The 14,391-nt window shown below is 40.5% G+C and overlaps 2 protein-coding genes across 2 annotated transcripts; both read left to right on the top strand.

Annotated features, from left to right (window-relative positions):
- Positions 1–95: 95 nt before the first annotated feature.
- On the top strand, positions 96–5,207 carry rnf14 (ring finger protein 14). Its single transcript, XM_079565792.1, has 9 exons — positions 96–170; positions 628–784; positions 1,728–1,858; positions 2,103–2,280; positions 2,417–2,775; positions 3,027–3,255; positions 4,067–4,239; positions 4,328–4,458; positions 4,548–5,207. The coding sequence occupies exons 2-9, from the start codon at positions 634–636 to the stop codon at positions 4,609–4,611; spliced, it is 1,416 nt and encodes a 471-aa protein (XP_079421918.1). The 5' UTR covers positions 96–170; positions 628–633; the 3' UTR covers positions 4,612–5,207.
- A 1,190-nt stretch (positions 5,208–6,397) lies between these two features.
- On the top strand, positions 6,398–10,192 carry endou2 (endonuclease, polyU-specific 2; the record flags this gene model as incomplete). The annotated part of the gene is made up of 7 exons (XM_079566863.1): positions 6,398–6,688; positions 7,216–7,348; positions 7,616–7,721; positions 8,551–8,672; positions 9,254–9,366; positions 9,474–9,627; positions 9,938–10,192. Exons 2-7 carry the CDS (start codon positions 7,247–7,249, stop codon positions 10,190–10,192), a joined length of 852 nt encoding a protein of 283 aa, XP_079422989.1. The 5' UTR covers positions 6,398–6,688; positions 7,216–7,246.
- Positions 10,193–14,391: the final 4,199 nt, after the last annotated feature.

Below are 14,391 nucleotides of genomic sequence, written 5' to 3'. Positions count from 1 at the left end.
ACAGTGCTCGTGGTCCATTCACTCTAAAGTCAATAATCACAAACTCTATCAAACTGTGGGCGGAGTTTTGGTCACTGAGCTGGAATCTGCCCCCGGAACCTGGCAACCCTCCCTCTTCATGATGAAACAGAAACAGGGCAGAAGTCAATCGCTAGCTCTGGATCCTCAGGGTAAGACATGTGTTATTAACTCTAATTATGACATTTATAACACGGTTATGAGGGCTGTGCTGGTAAGAAAGGTGTATCCATGTGAATCAAACAGCAACATTAGCACTTTGAGCCATATGTAGCATTTGTTTAGCTACATGTAGGTCCACTCAGAGCTAACAAGTTGAAGCACAAGCTATTTATAAACAGTTCCGCAACCACTTCATAAATGAGTAATGTTTAGTCTGTTATCTACTGACAACACAGTATGTTTTGGGGCTTTTGTTGTCAATTCTGCCATTGTGAGTTTCCCCCCAATATAATATGTTTACAACAAGTTTTAGTGCCTGCTCTCTACTATATTAGCTTGCTAGCCAAATCTGACTTTTAGATGTATGAGTAACGCTAGCTGTCAGAGCGGATAATCCTTGCACCAGCCTCATAGTTTGTGTTTGTGCTCCTGTTTCTGTCTTTGCAGGTATACATGTCTGACGATAAGGAAGCCCAGGAAGACGAGCTGCTTGCTTTGGCGAGTATCTACGATGAAGAGGAGTTCCGCAGAGCCGAGTGCGCCCAGGGAGGAGAGGTCCAGGTCTCCGTGGAGCTGTCGCCAGATTTTAAAGTAGTTACGAAAGGTGAGACAGAACTACAGGGATCTGAAGGATTGGAGCCTCACATCAAAAGAAGATGATGAGACACAGAGGTTGATCAGATGTGTGAACCCCGTAACCCAGCACACATGAACAGGGCAGAGTTTCTCCAGTTTGGCTTTAAGCAAATCTGAAAGCTTCTTGGGGGGGAAAGGAATGTAAATAGCGACAAAGGCGAGAGTTAAATGTGGAAAAATGTGAAGAAAAACTGACAAAAATGTGAAGAAAAAGTGACAAAAATGTGAAGAAAAAGTGACAAAAATGTAATGAAAAAGAGACAAAAATGTGACACAAATTTGCTAAAAAAAGAGACAAAAAATTTACGAAAAAGTGACCAAAATGTAATGAAAAAGAGACAAAAACATGACAAAAATGTGAAGAAAAAAATGAGAAAATTGTGAAAAAAATTGGATGAAAAAGTGACACAAATGTGAAGAAAAAGTGACAAAAATGTAATGAAAAAGAGACAAAAACATTACAAAAATGTGAAGAAAAATGTGAAAAAAATGTGATGGAAAAGTGACAAAAATGTGAAGAAAAAGTGACAAAAATGATAAAAAAAAGAGACAAAAATGTGACATTAAAGTGACAAAAATTTGATTAAAAAAGTGACAAAAATGCGACAAAGATGTGATGAAAAAGTGACAAAAATATGACAAAGATATGATGAAAAAGTGACAAAAATATGACAAAAATGTAATAAAGAGACAAAAATGCGACTAAAATGACGAGAAAGAAAAGTGATGCAACGAGGAAAAAGATCAGTTTAGATAAGTTTTGTAGGTCTTAGCTTTCAAATGAGGCGTTGCACTGGCCTATGGGCTGTAAACTCCTGTCAAGAAGCTTTTGAGTAAAGCTGAACTTTAGAAAGTGCACTCGGGTTAAGGCAGGGAGTAAGAGGTTAATTTCTTTGGTTTGTGTGTTCCAGGAGAAAAGCAAAGTGAGTACAATGTCTGCTTCCTACCTCCACTGGTGCTTAACTTTGAGTTTCCTGAAGATTATCCATCCACATCTCCGCCTGTCTATACTCTCAGCTCCAAATGGATGACGAGAGCACAGGTACGCTTCTTTACCAAGTGTATCTTAATGCACACTGTATCAAGAATGATTATTAGAGGTGCTGATCCTGGTCGAGTTACACTTTCTGCAAACTGCTCCAGTGCACGCAGCAATTCCTGAAGCCGCATCATTTACAAACAGCAGCAATGCGACCGTGCTGCCCCCAAATCAGACCCCTAGTTGTCCCATAATTCAGTATATTAATCTATCAGGCTGATGAATAGTTTTGCTCTTCGCTTTTCAGATGAGCTCCCTCTGCAGGCGTCTCGATGAACTGTGGGATGAGAATCAGGGCTGTGTGATTCTCTTCACCTGGATTCAGTTTCTCAAAGAGGAGGTTGTGGACTTCCTCGGTATCAAGTCTCCTCTAGAGGTCCACCGGGCCAAGTCCAGCGACCAACGCAAGAAATCTGAGCCAGCAGGTACAATGGAGTGGACCGCAGTTGGAAGTAGAATGGAGGATTGCTACGTTGAAGCATTTAAATGTCTATGCTAAGGTCTCCGATTGCTTTCTGCTTTTTTGTAGTATCTTGTAAGTAAAGCAGCTTTATTTCTTAGTTTCAGATAAACATGAGGAGAGAAAGCTCGACACAAAGAAAACCCCAGACTCTTGCTCCTCCGTGGCGCCCCTGGACTCGCGGGCCGTCGCTCTGCTGGACCCCCGTCTGGACCTCCTGCCTCAGCTCCTGGACTACGACGAGGCCCAGCGGCAGAGGCTATTCGACGGCAAGGTGTTCTGCTGCGGCATCTGCTTCAGCGAGAAACTGGGCGCGGCCTGCCTGTGTTTCAAGGAGTGCCAGCACGTGTACTGTAAGGCCTGCATGAGCGAGTACTTTCAGATTCAAATAAAGGACGGCAACGTTCAGTGCCTTAACTGCCCCGAACCCAAGTGCACCTCTGTCGCCACGCCACTACAGGTAACTACAGCGTACAAGCGACTGTTTCTAACATAAGGAAAACAAATCGTCAGACTCATTGCATATTTAGATGAGATTTGTTTATTTATTTCACAATGAACCTGAAATAAGATGCATCACTAGCAATGTATGTATCCAATAACAATAATATTAAATAAGATGATAATAAACAATGAAGATGCAATCCTTAATTTGATCGTTCTTACAAACATCCGGCACACAGACCTTGTGACATTGTGCCTCTTGTGCAGGTGAAGCAGTTGGTGGGTGAGGAGTTGTTTGCGCGTTATGACCGGCTGCTGCTCCAGTCCAGTCTGGACCTCATGGCGGACGTGGTGTACTGCCCCCGTGTGTCCTGTGCAACGCCTGTGATGGTGGAGCCCGACTCCACGATGGGCATCTGCTCGGGCTGTCAGTACGCCTTCTGCACGCTCTGTAAGATGGGCTACCACGGAGTTTCCCACTGCAAACTACCCACAGGTAGGGCACTAGTGAGATTTTTATCACCAACACTGTTTTTTGCTTATATATACATCTATGTGGCTCTTCTTGGGAGTTGAAAACAAACATCACTTCCATTTGCAACAGAGCCTGTTCTTTTAAAGTAAATAATAAGGAATGTCCCTGGCTTATTCCCCTCTGGGGCCAGGACTCCTCTGAAAAAGAGATTCTTAATCTCAGTGGGACTATCCTGGTTAAATAAAGGTCAATTAAAAAAAATAATAAATAAAAGTCTTTTCAAACTCCCCCTCAGTATTAAGCTATTAACCCCCACCTGAACCGAGCTCATTTTCTCCAGTTTGGCTTTACCCAAATCTAAAAGCTTCTTGAACAAAGAGTCAAAATAGTGACGAAAGTGAGGATGAAAATAAAACAAAAAAATTGACACAAAAGCAACAATAACACAATAAAAAGCGACAAAAACATGATCAAAAGTGATAAAAAATGTGACGAAAACACGGCATAAAAAAAGCAAGGGGAAAAAGCGACGAAGAAAGCAACAAAAACATGACAAAAATGTGACAAAAATGTGACAAAAACGCGGCAACAACATGTTGACGAACCATTTTGTTAGTCTTAGCTTTCAAATGAGGCGTGACACTGGCATAAAGGCTGTGAGCTCCAGTTTTAGATTGATGCGCTCGGTTAAAGTGGGAGGTTAAGAGGTTAAAAACATTACAGAACGGAATTCTAATATCAATGTACATCCACAGTGTGTAAAGGCACAAGCGTTTGGTCCTCATGTGACACTGTAACGTAACGTCTGTGGTTTGCCTTTCATCTTGGACAGAGGAGCTGCGGGACCTCAGGGATGAGTACCTCTCAGCCAGCGTGGCGGGGAAGAAGTTCATGGAGCAGAGATTTGGTAAAAAGGTGATTCAGAGAGCAGTGGAGGAGTCCTTCAGCCGCGACTGGCTCGACGAGAACTGCAAGAACTGCCCACGCTGTGGCACCAATATACAGGTCAGAAAACGACAATATGTCAACCTAGGCAGGGTTGTTTGGGACTATTCGATTTGATTGTATCAAATATTCTCTCTTTGTATTATAGAAAGCAGATGGCTGTAATAAGATGACCTGCACGTCTTGTAAGCAGTACTTCTGTTGGCTCTGTCTTGGCGCTTTGAGCCGAGGAAACCCCTACAGCCACTTCAACAACCCACAGTCTCCCTGCTTCAACCAGTGAGTACAGTGTTCAAAACTATTACTGTTATAAAGGGTAGACTGCCCTGGCATATGATTTCAAACCTAAATGCCGTGTGTGTTTACAGGTTATTTTTTGGCGTGGATCCAGACGACGATGATAACGAGTTCTGGAGCGACGACGATGACTGAATCGTGGCTCCTAGTCTCTATTTAAATGCACTTTATTTCTCCAAACCATCACTTCCGCTGCAGCCTTCACCGAGCGTGGGCAATAAAAAGATACAAAGACGCTAATAATATGATACTTACATGACACCGAGAAGACAGGAGATCTGTATCAATCACTGTGCGCAATATGCTTATTCATTTACACAAGTGCAGTGACTGAATAGGCCGAAGCACAAGCTACTTAAAGTGGTAGTTTGTAAGATTGCGAAATGAAGAGACAGAGTGAGAGAGAGGGGAATTTAAAAGAAATCAATCAAGTTACCTCCCCCTCCTCTCCTGATTGGACCTGTAAGCCCCTCCTCGTTCCCTGTGCTCGTGATTTGACAGGAAAAACCCGTCTCATTGGTCAAAGTTATGGCAACAGGGATTCTGATTAGTCGCATAGAAAAAATAATGAATATTTTGTATTACTTTTGTGACATGAAATTACAGGCCCAGGCGCTCAGTTATACGCAATCATTAAATTTGTAAACTTACAGACTATCATTTTAAGAACAAGATTGGAGTTTTAAACGCACTCGAAAAAAGGAATGTATTAAATCATCTTTTTCCACCACATTGTCCTTTTATATAATCTTAAAATTGTATGAAATTACCATTTTAAGATGATCATAACATAAATGACATAAATGAACATAACATAAGTAACATACATGAAGAGATAATGTCTATTATTAAATTGGTGACATAAAAGTATTGTTTATTATTTTATTTTTAACACATTCCAGGCAAATTTAAGTCATAAACAATGTGGTTAATATAAACTAATGAAAAGGTAACTCTTCAGGCCAGATATAATTCAAAACATGCTAAATAATGGAGTCTTATCCCTTTTTTTTTTCTCCATCATTTGGATACACATATGAGTTTCCTTTTGCCTGGAACGCAGCATAAATAAAAATGTTAACCTGTTGCTTTCAGTTACCAAAAGAAAAACTATTTTGTGGAAATAGATGAAATAGTGCATTTCATTAAAACTACTCTATTTTGTTGTTGTTTTTTTTGAGTGTAGAGAGGCTGCAAATCCAACATCTGGCAGCTGATTAGTCTTTTAGCTTGGAAATCCCAGTGATAATGTTGGATATAGTGAATGTTCGGATCCTGCAATGGAGGGTCTCATTATGAATTTAAGTTAAAAGGGGACAAGTGCCCTGGTCCATCCGTTGCCAAATATTCTCATGGACTATTTTATTTTCAAATTTTGTGGTCGAAACAGTGAAGTTATGAATTTTGGTTATAAAATGATGATTTATTTTTTATTTTTTACACAAATTCACACAGCAACTACCTGTTACAAATGGATTCCGTTCCTGTTCAGTAGCTATCATCTTCATCGTGTTATCACAGTTGAATAAAAGATACAATGTTACTTCTTTGTATTTATTTTGGGGAAAGTATAACAAGTGACTATAGGTTGGCACTGGTTCTGCTTCACGATAATGTCCCAGCACAGGTTTAAATCCGGGCTCGCGCTGGGCCTTTCTGTGCGGACATGTTTTCTTTTAATTCCACTAAAAACATGTTGACGACAATAGAGTCCTTTCTGGGGCATCTGGGATTTATCTTGCTAAAAATTGATTTGGTTATTTTTCACTAGCATTCTGTCCTAAAATATATATTAAGTTGTTCCCCAAATTAAATTGCCTTTTGTTTCTGATGACCTCACCTTTTGCGTTTGCACAATCACCTGTAATTTGACCCATATTTATTCCCTAATCCAAAGGTTGAACGTTAACGCAGGGAGAGAGTACGGAGACAATAAAGCACTATAGAAACAAAGGGCCTGAAAGGAGAGTTGCTGACACGGGACATCTCTTTAAACAGCCCCTGTGTCCTCTGTCCTGTCCCGGCCTCGTGCTCTGTTCGCCCACTGCCTTAGCCTCCAGCGCCTGGACCCCTGGGACTATGCTCATGACAGGACAGGGAATAAAGCACACCGGAAACCACCAGCTCTTCACCCAGGTCTGGAAACTTCAGCAGCAGCAGCAGCAGCAGCAGAGGTATCCCTGAGCGGCACAAACTGGACTGGACTTTAAAGGTACTGTGTGTGGATGTGGAGCTGTACAGCTTTATTTGACGTGCGGACTACTGTCTGTCAGCCATATTTTATCTCCAGGGCGTTCGAATCTGTTGGTTTAAATAGACAAATCCCACATTGTTTGACAGTGGTTGCTCTGAGGCCTACACAGGTCTGTGATATCAATGGAGAGAGTGTTCTAGTCATTCACAAGGTCAGCTAGATTTTATTTTGTGTTGCCTTCAGTCAGTTCAAGGGTTTTCATTTTGAAATGTAAAACAACTCCTACTCTGCACTTTGTTAAATCTGTATCGTTGAAGTGTTTTAATCTGGTGTGTTGTACATGTTGTTTCTCAAGTAACAACAAAATCTATTGCCACATCTGAGACACCATTTGACGCTCCTATAGTGGCTTTCTGACCAGCTTTTGGCCTCAAAATATTTGCTGAAATGATGGATATTTTTGTTGTATAATAGGCTTTCTACACCTTTGCACACATAGTAGAACTGTAATGTCATTTTATTATATTATCTTCTTTCTCCTGCAGATAAAACACTGATCCTAAACCATCTGCTAAGATGATCGAGAGTGACAGAGAGCTGTCTGCCATGGTCCAGGAGTTGTGGGATAATGACACCAACCGCCTGCGCCCCGGCAAGGACTACCGTATTTCACTACAGGTGCAACATACAACCCTATTCACTACGTCATTTTTGTACAGGTGCAACTTCATGTACAGCACTCACTACAGTGTACAGGGCATACAGGTGTGACTCAAAATATAGTACACCATTCACTATCACATGGTACTGCAAGTGTGACCTTGTCCCACATTGTTCACATTGTACCACATTTCCCTACAGGGGCACACCCCTGTCGACAGGAATACCACTGAAATCTACTGTTACACAACATTTGCATTTCTATTAATAACATATTTCTAACAGGGAAAAGTTGGAGACACAATGGGCAGTGATGACAAAAATGATGCGCACGGATTCCCACTTTTCACGTACGTGGATGAGAGCATCTTCAAGAAGGAAACGTTTTTAGGTGAGCATTTGAAATATGTTTAACCATCTAAAACAGCAACAACATTGCTGTTTGTTACACAACAACAGTAATACAAAGTGAGCACCCCTCACTAACACGTGTCTGTATTGTCAGATTAATGCGTACTCTCATTTGGTCCCACCAGAGTTGATCTAATCTCCTTATGACGGACAGTGAAGTGTTGCATAAGCACAGGCCAGGGAAGGGACACGGGGTCTGTTTGGATTTAGAGTTGCGCTCAACAAGAAGACTGGGGAGTTTTGCTCAAGTGCTGGATATACTGTAGTGCGGTTTAGTGGTAGTTCATGCTTCACAAGGACACTTACATTTTACATGAAAATAAGTCATCATGATGGATTCTCACAACCCAATCAGGCAAGAGACAAAATGGGTTTTTGTTGCTGAGTAGTAGTATACATTACTGTACTCCAGTGGTTCCCAAAGTGGGCCCCCCTTGGGTGCCTCAGAGGCACTACAGCCCCCAAAGCTTGTCTACAAAACAGGTACACTGAAAATATTTTTTTTCATGGAAATGTACATTTCTATTATGCTACTTCAAACCAGTATTTAACCTACAGTCATTGCTAAATGTTGCTTTTAATTTATTTTAGCTGTAAAATTAGTAACACGTTCCTTTAAATAAAGTAAATATAATATTATTGGGGGACCCAAGAGATTATCAGATCAAAAAGGGCTGCGATGTCCTGGAGATCGGTAATGCCTGCTATAGTCCTACTACAAGTTTTGGAATAATACAATTATAGCACTGTTATAAACTTACAGCGGTTGTAGTGATTTTTCTGACAATAAAAACAAGACTGTTCCTTAGCTTTCATCTCGCTCCTGGACAACTATGTGAGTGACACTGGAGAGCCGGAGATCGTGACTCCTGAAGAAGAGGCTGAGAACCACAAGTTCCTTGACTCAATCATGCAAACGCCGACAATGAAGGTACTGGATGTTGTTCCATGTTGAGATTCGAACTTTGCACAATTGAAGCCATATCTGAAACCATATTGGGTGATTTAACACGAGTATGTAGATCCTAATGACCATGATCATCATTGTGATTCCAGTCTCATGTTTTCTTTATGGATAAAATCATACTTAAAGGGACTATACGGAGTTTAAAAATGTTAAAACTATTTCCTAATGTGTAGAATGAGCTCAGACCTATTCACCACAGCTGCACCACAACTCTAAAATCACAACTCTGAAATCCTGCACTGTCACTCAAACATGCACAAGCTTAATATAGAGACTGCAGTTACACGTAAGACCTGAGGTGGCAGTAGCGAATATAAAATGACCAACTTGAATCTCGTCTCTCTAACTGACTCAGACGTTTTATTTGATAAGCTCTTTCTTCAGTCTGATATTTTACAAGTAAATATATTCTTAAGTTTCTGGGACAAAAAAAGGGAATGTTTGAAATGCCAACTACTCTTCCCTATACGGGGACATTAAAGTAGAACTTACTGAGTATAAGATGATGTAAAAGCACGGGTAAGACGCTTTCTCCTTGTTGTCAGATTGCTCATAAGTATCTGGTGGAAAAGAACCTGTCTCCTAAGGACCCGACGAAGTTTAAGGAGCAGCTGTACCGCATCTGGTTTGAACTGTACGCCCGGAGAGGATCGAGCAGGTACAGGCCTCACAACACTCACAGATGTTATGTATAACCAATGCAGGGAGACAGCCTTTTCATCAGGACTTTCACAGACCTGATCTTAATTTATTTGTGTCTCTTAGACCGGACTCGTCGGGCTTTGAGCACGTGTTCGTGGGAGAGACGAGAGGCGGCCGCACTGTCATTGGTTTCCACAACTGGATCCAGCTCTATCTTCAGGAGAAACTGGGACACATCGACTACAAGGGCTACAGCGTCAACGCCAACTCTCCCCTGGTACAGTGCAGCTTCTCGCACATGTGTATGGTTAGCCCTGCAAAGAACAATCTCATGTGAAGAATGATTTGTTTGCATTGCGTACATCTTGATACAGTTTGTTTTACCCCCATTAGCGCCTGACTTTTAGTTCATCTTTTAGTGAGCTTTAGTAGTTCTGTTGGTTGGAAGAGTCTTAAAAGGGTTCTTAAAATAATCATGGCCTGGGATTCGCTGTGAATTTTTTATAAGCCCTCATAGATTTCAGAAAAAAAAAAATCACAAACTTTCCATCTTTCCACTTGCTGCTGACCTCGACTGTTTATTTCAGCCCGACGAGAAAAAGCACATCCTGGCTCTGCAGTTCAGCTGGAAGGACGGCATCAAACCCAAAGGCAGCATCTTCATCGGCGTCAGTCCCGAGTTCGAGTTCGCCCTGTACACGCTCTGCTTCCTCACGTCTCCGAACGAGCGCGTCAAAGTCCAGTTCAGCCTCTACGACGTGGAGATCGTGTGCCACCACTACAATCAGAAGCACATCGGCACCACTTACCCCGTGCTGCTCAAGTACAAGACCGCGAAGTGAGACTGTGAGAGAGAATATGCAAAACGAGTGTCATCAAGGTATATTGTTGATGTCTATTTATTTTGAAAGCTACAATAAAACTTGAAAGACACCTTTGCACTTTTCTTTATTTTACTGTAACGTTGTGTGTTTAAATATTATTGTCATTTTGTGGTTAGAATTAGGGCTTCTCATTAAATGGGGCAGGGCTCCGGACTAAGATGTTGGTGCAATAGGACAATTCCTACAGTACTTCAAAAACAACAGGGTTCAGTGTCATTACTTCAGTACATTTACCATTTCAATTCATCTTCTATAAAAAAATAATTTTACATAATAATAATAATAATAGCAACCTGAATATGACATTTAATGTTGTCATTTGATACACAAAGATTGTTGTTTTGTGCACGGGTGCTGCCAAAGAAATATATTTATTTGAACCCAATACATGTTCAGGTGCAGCAAAAATCGTCTCACTCTGAAACCCTGAATCAGGAGGCTAATAATAATAAGAATCAAATTTTCTTCCCTTAAGAAAAAGAAGACTTTTTACTATTAAGATTAGATTAACTGCTAAGCTCTTCCCAGAAGATGGTGAAAGTCTGTTGTGGCTCTGGACTAACACCTGAAAAAAATTAGAATATCGTTCAATAGTTCATTTATTTCTGTAATTCAACTTAAAATGTCTTACATGCAAAGTGACGTATATCAAGTCTTTATTTGTTACAATTTTGATTATGGCTTACAGTCCATTTTCATATTCTCATTTGATGAGATTTTCAATTTGGGTTTTTTAGAAGCTCAGCCATAATAATCCAAATGATAACAAATAAAGGCTATACATATCTCACTTTGCATGTAATGAGTCCATCATATATCAGTTTCACAGTTTAAAGGGACTATATGGAGTTTAAAAATGTTAAAACTAAGTATTTTCATCCCCCTATATGTTTCAGCCATGGTCTTACACAAGCTCATTCTAATGTGTAGAATGAGCCCAGACCTGTTCACCACAACTGCCTCTAAAATCCTGCACTGTCACTCAAAAAGTTGTTACTTCGGGTCCGAATTGCCGTCATGCACAAGCTTAATATAGAAGCTGCAGTTACGTGTAAAACCTGAGCACTATTTCGGTGTACGCTTGTACAATGACAATAAAACACTTACTTAAGTTGAATAACAGAAATGAATGCACTTTTTAATCATATTCGAATTTTCCGAGTTTGATCTGTACTTACGTGGCATACCTCCCTCTTGCTGCTTAGCAGGTCCTGATTCCCACTGGAGAAGCTGAACAGGAGAGAGGAACAGCCCTGTTCTCTCTGAAGGCATTGTGTTGGACTCCCGGAAAAAGATTTGACCTTGTTAAATACAGGTCAAACAGGAGGAGACGTTGTTTCATGGCTTCATCCAGGTGTGGTGGCTGAGCAGGTCCAAACCTAATCTCTGGGTTGGGCCACTCTCAGACAGGCCTCCAAGAAGTCATGGCACTCTGTAAGAAAACAAAAAAGCAGTGAAGTAGTTTAGGAACACTACTACGGTAAACTACAGTATCTATTTTTATTCCATCTTGTTTTGCGGATGTATCACCTTTAGAACGGGACCCAGATCCCCTTCCCATTCACATTTTTGCTACCTTTTCTAATTAATTTATTCGAATAGGTCTACATAATATTCAAAAGTATGCGGGTGTTTGAAAACCCAAACCTTTCTGATATAAACCCTGTTTGGTCACTATGAATCATCATCTGTTCACTCAACTGGTTAACCAGAACTTTAGCTATAATCTTTTTATTGCTATTCAAAAGACTAAGAGACGATAAGCTACATTTGTTTCATCTGTTCCTTTCTTCAATATAAGACAGATATTTCAATCAGAAAATGTCTGAAGGAATGACCATTCTTTTCGTAGATGAATTAACCATGCGCAGCAATAATGGAACAAGTTTGTCAATATGAGCCTCATAAAATTCAAAGCCAAATCCATCGGGGCCACAGGCCTTACCATTGCCTTTTGGTGCCTTCCTCCTGTCACTTCATCGTGTCACCGGTCATGAAAATTGTAATTGTACAGAGCCCATAAAACTCCAACGGTGACTGAGAGTCCTGGGACCTCTACCATGGGGTAGGAATGCGCAAGCACTTTCTGAAAACAAATAGTTTATGGTACCCTCGAAAGCGGATTCATTGTTTTTGTATAGGAATATCATTAGGCCTGAGAGGCCTGCCTGGCGCAAGGGCTTATTGTAATCGCAACGGCTAAGCGCTGTTCCCCTTTCACACGTATAACTCACCACGTCAAACAGTGACCCTTTATACTTATTATTGCAGGAAAATGTATGGGGGTCTATGGCCAACTGTCTTGTGGAGGTGTGTCTCACCTTATCCACCAACAAAAGACACTGTCATTTGCTGCCTCTTGGCCAGGACTCCCTTGAAAAAAAGGTTTTAATCTCAATGGGACATTACAAAATAAAGGTTTAATAATAAAAATCATAATAAAATAAATACATAATTTTACAATTTTCCTCAAAATTCCATAGGCCTAAAGATTTGTTTTGTGTAGCTTTTGAATGAAGACTTCATCCACATCATGGTGGTCTTTATACTGTACATACTGGGGGCCCGCTTATTACAGACTGTAATACTATAACTGGGCCATACCGCCTTTGCTATGCCTGATCATATCAGACCCTTGAAAGCTAAGCAGGGCATCTACTTGGATGGGACACCGTTTGGTAACACCAGGAAGCCTGGGGTCAGTGAATGTAGTGTTTGAGTGGTTGGTGACGTCACTGACGTCCCTCTACACCAGGGCAGCTGTGGCTACAAAAGAGGCTTAAGTATGAAGTGAATGAATAATACAATGTAAAGCATCTTTGATTGTCAGAAAAGCGCTGGGGCCTATATAAAATCAATGTGTTGTTATTATTATTATTATTATTATTATTATTATTATTATTATTATTATTATTATTATTATTATTATTATTATTATTAAAAGCACCATCTTAATGCGCTTTCATAACAACAACAAATGAGGGCGACAGAGAGTTTGTTGTGGCCATTGACGTCAATCTCTGACCCAGACAAGTCTGCAAAATTCACACAGCTGTGCCGGAAGTCAACAAAGGGTTTTTCAAAATAGTTGAAATTTGATCTCATGAGTTAAATGGGCTATATGCACAGTTTCCCCACGTGACGTCTTCCTGGACAGTCAGCCAGACGCAGCACTTCCTGTCGCTGGTCGTTTACGTTCACAATTAGCAGGTTCCCACACAAAAATAGCGATAGCTCAGGATCTGGTTAAGGACAACGAGTTACTGATGGACAGTCACAGCAACGTATTACAAACATCATGTTCGCTGTGAATCCAGCACCCAAAGGAAACGCCAGCTGTCGTAAGGTAGGAGCTTTTATCTTAGAGCTAAAGGCTAGTGTTGAAAAATGATAATATAACATGTAAACAAGTAAATATTATTTAAACTACTAACAGGACGATTCTTTTTTGCGCTGGCTCGTTCAAAACTTTGCGCTAGTTTTATTTTTTATTTTGTTAGCCGCGTTAGCTTCAAGACAAAAACATCCACCGTTATGAACACGGAGGTTTCCTCCAGTGAAGTCGTTACGTCTCACGTAATATTTTTTAACCTGCTCCGTCACATCTGAACTTTTACTCGCTGTCCTTTACCAAATCTTAAGCTATTGCTTCATCGACTACTTTGGATTGGACTAAAAGATGATGAGATACTGATACCATTGTATAATGGACAATCAATTAATCAGTTTTTCAAACAATTATCTTATCTTCAAAGTTTTGAACACCATTTTGATATAGTACATATTTATTTTACATGTTGGTAAACGTTCATTTTGATCAACCTTTTAAGATACTTTTCCCCCTTTGTTGGGGTTATGTGACCTGTCTCGTGCCATGTCCAAAAGAAGTAGAGAATAGTATTGTCCACTGAGAGATGTACAAAAACGGAATCACTAATTTGAACTAGGACAATACAAAACACAGTATACAGTACAAGGATGAAAAAAAAAAAAAAAAAAAGTACGTCCTTCACATCTGTGGTTGTTCTGTTGTGTCTCTGCAGGCTGTGTAGGCTGAACCAGAACTGAATGTATTAAAGAGAGTTTACTTTGAAAGTCTAACCGGAAGCGCCTCTCTGAGCAGCCTGAGCAGCCTACAGTCTGAGCACAGGGGGAAG

Source organism: Gobius niger, assembly GCF_951799975.1.
Source record: "Gobius niger genome assembly, chromosome: 11".
Lineage (NCBI taxonomy): Eukaryota > Metazoa > Chordata > Actinopteri > Gobiiformes > Gobiidae > Gobius > Gobius niger.
Note: the sequence above shows the minus strand (reverse complement) of the source record. Positions and strands in the feature narration are given on the sequence as shown.

Coding starts and splice junctions, on each gene's coding strand:
- rnf14 (XM_079565792.1), top strand. CDS start 634: ATGTCTGACGATAAGGAAGCCCAGGAAGACGAGCTGCTTGCTTTGGCG. Junction 4,240..4,327: donor GCTGTGGCACCAATATACAG/GTCAGAAAACGA, acceptor TTTGTATTATAG/AAAGCAGATGGCTGTAATAA. Junction 4,459..4,547: donor CAGTCTCCCTGCTTCAACCA/GTGAGTACAGTG, acceptor GTGTGTTTACAG/GTTATTTTTTGGCGTGGATC.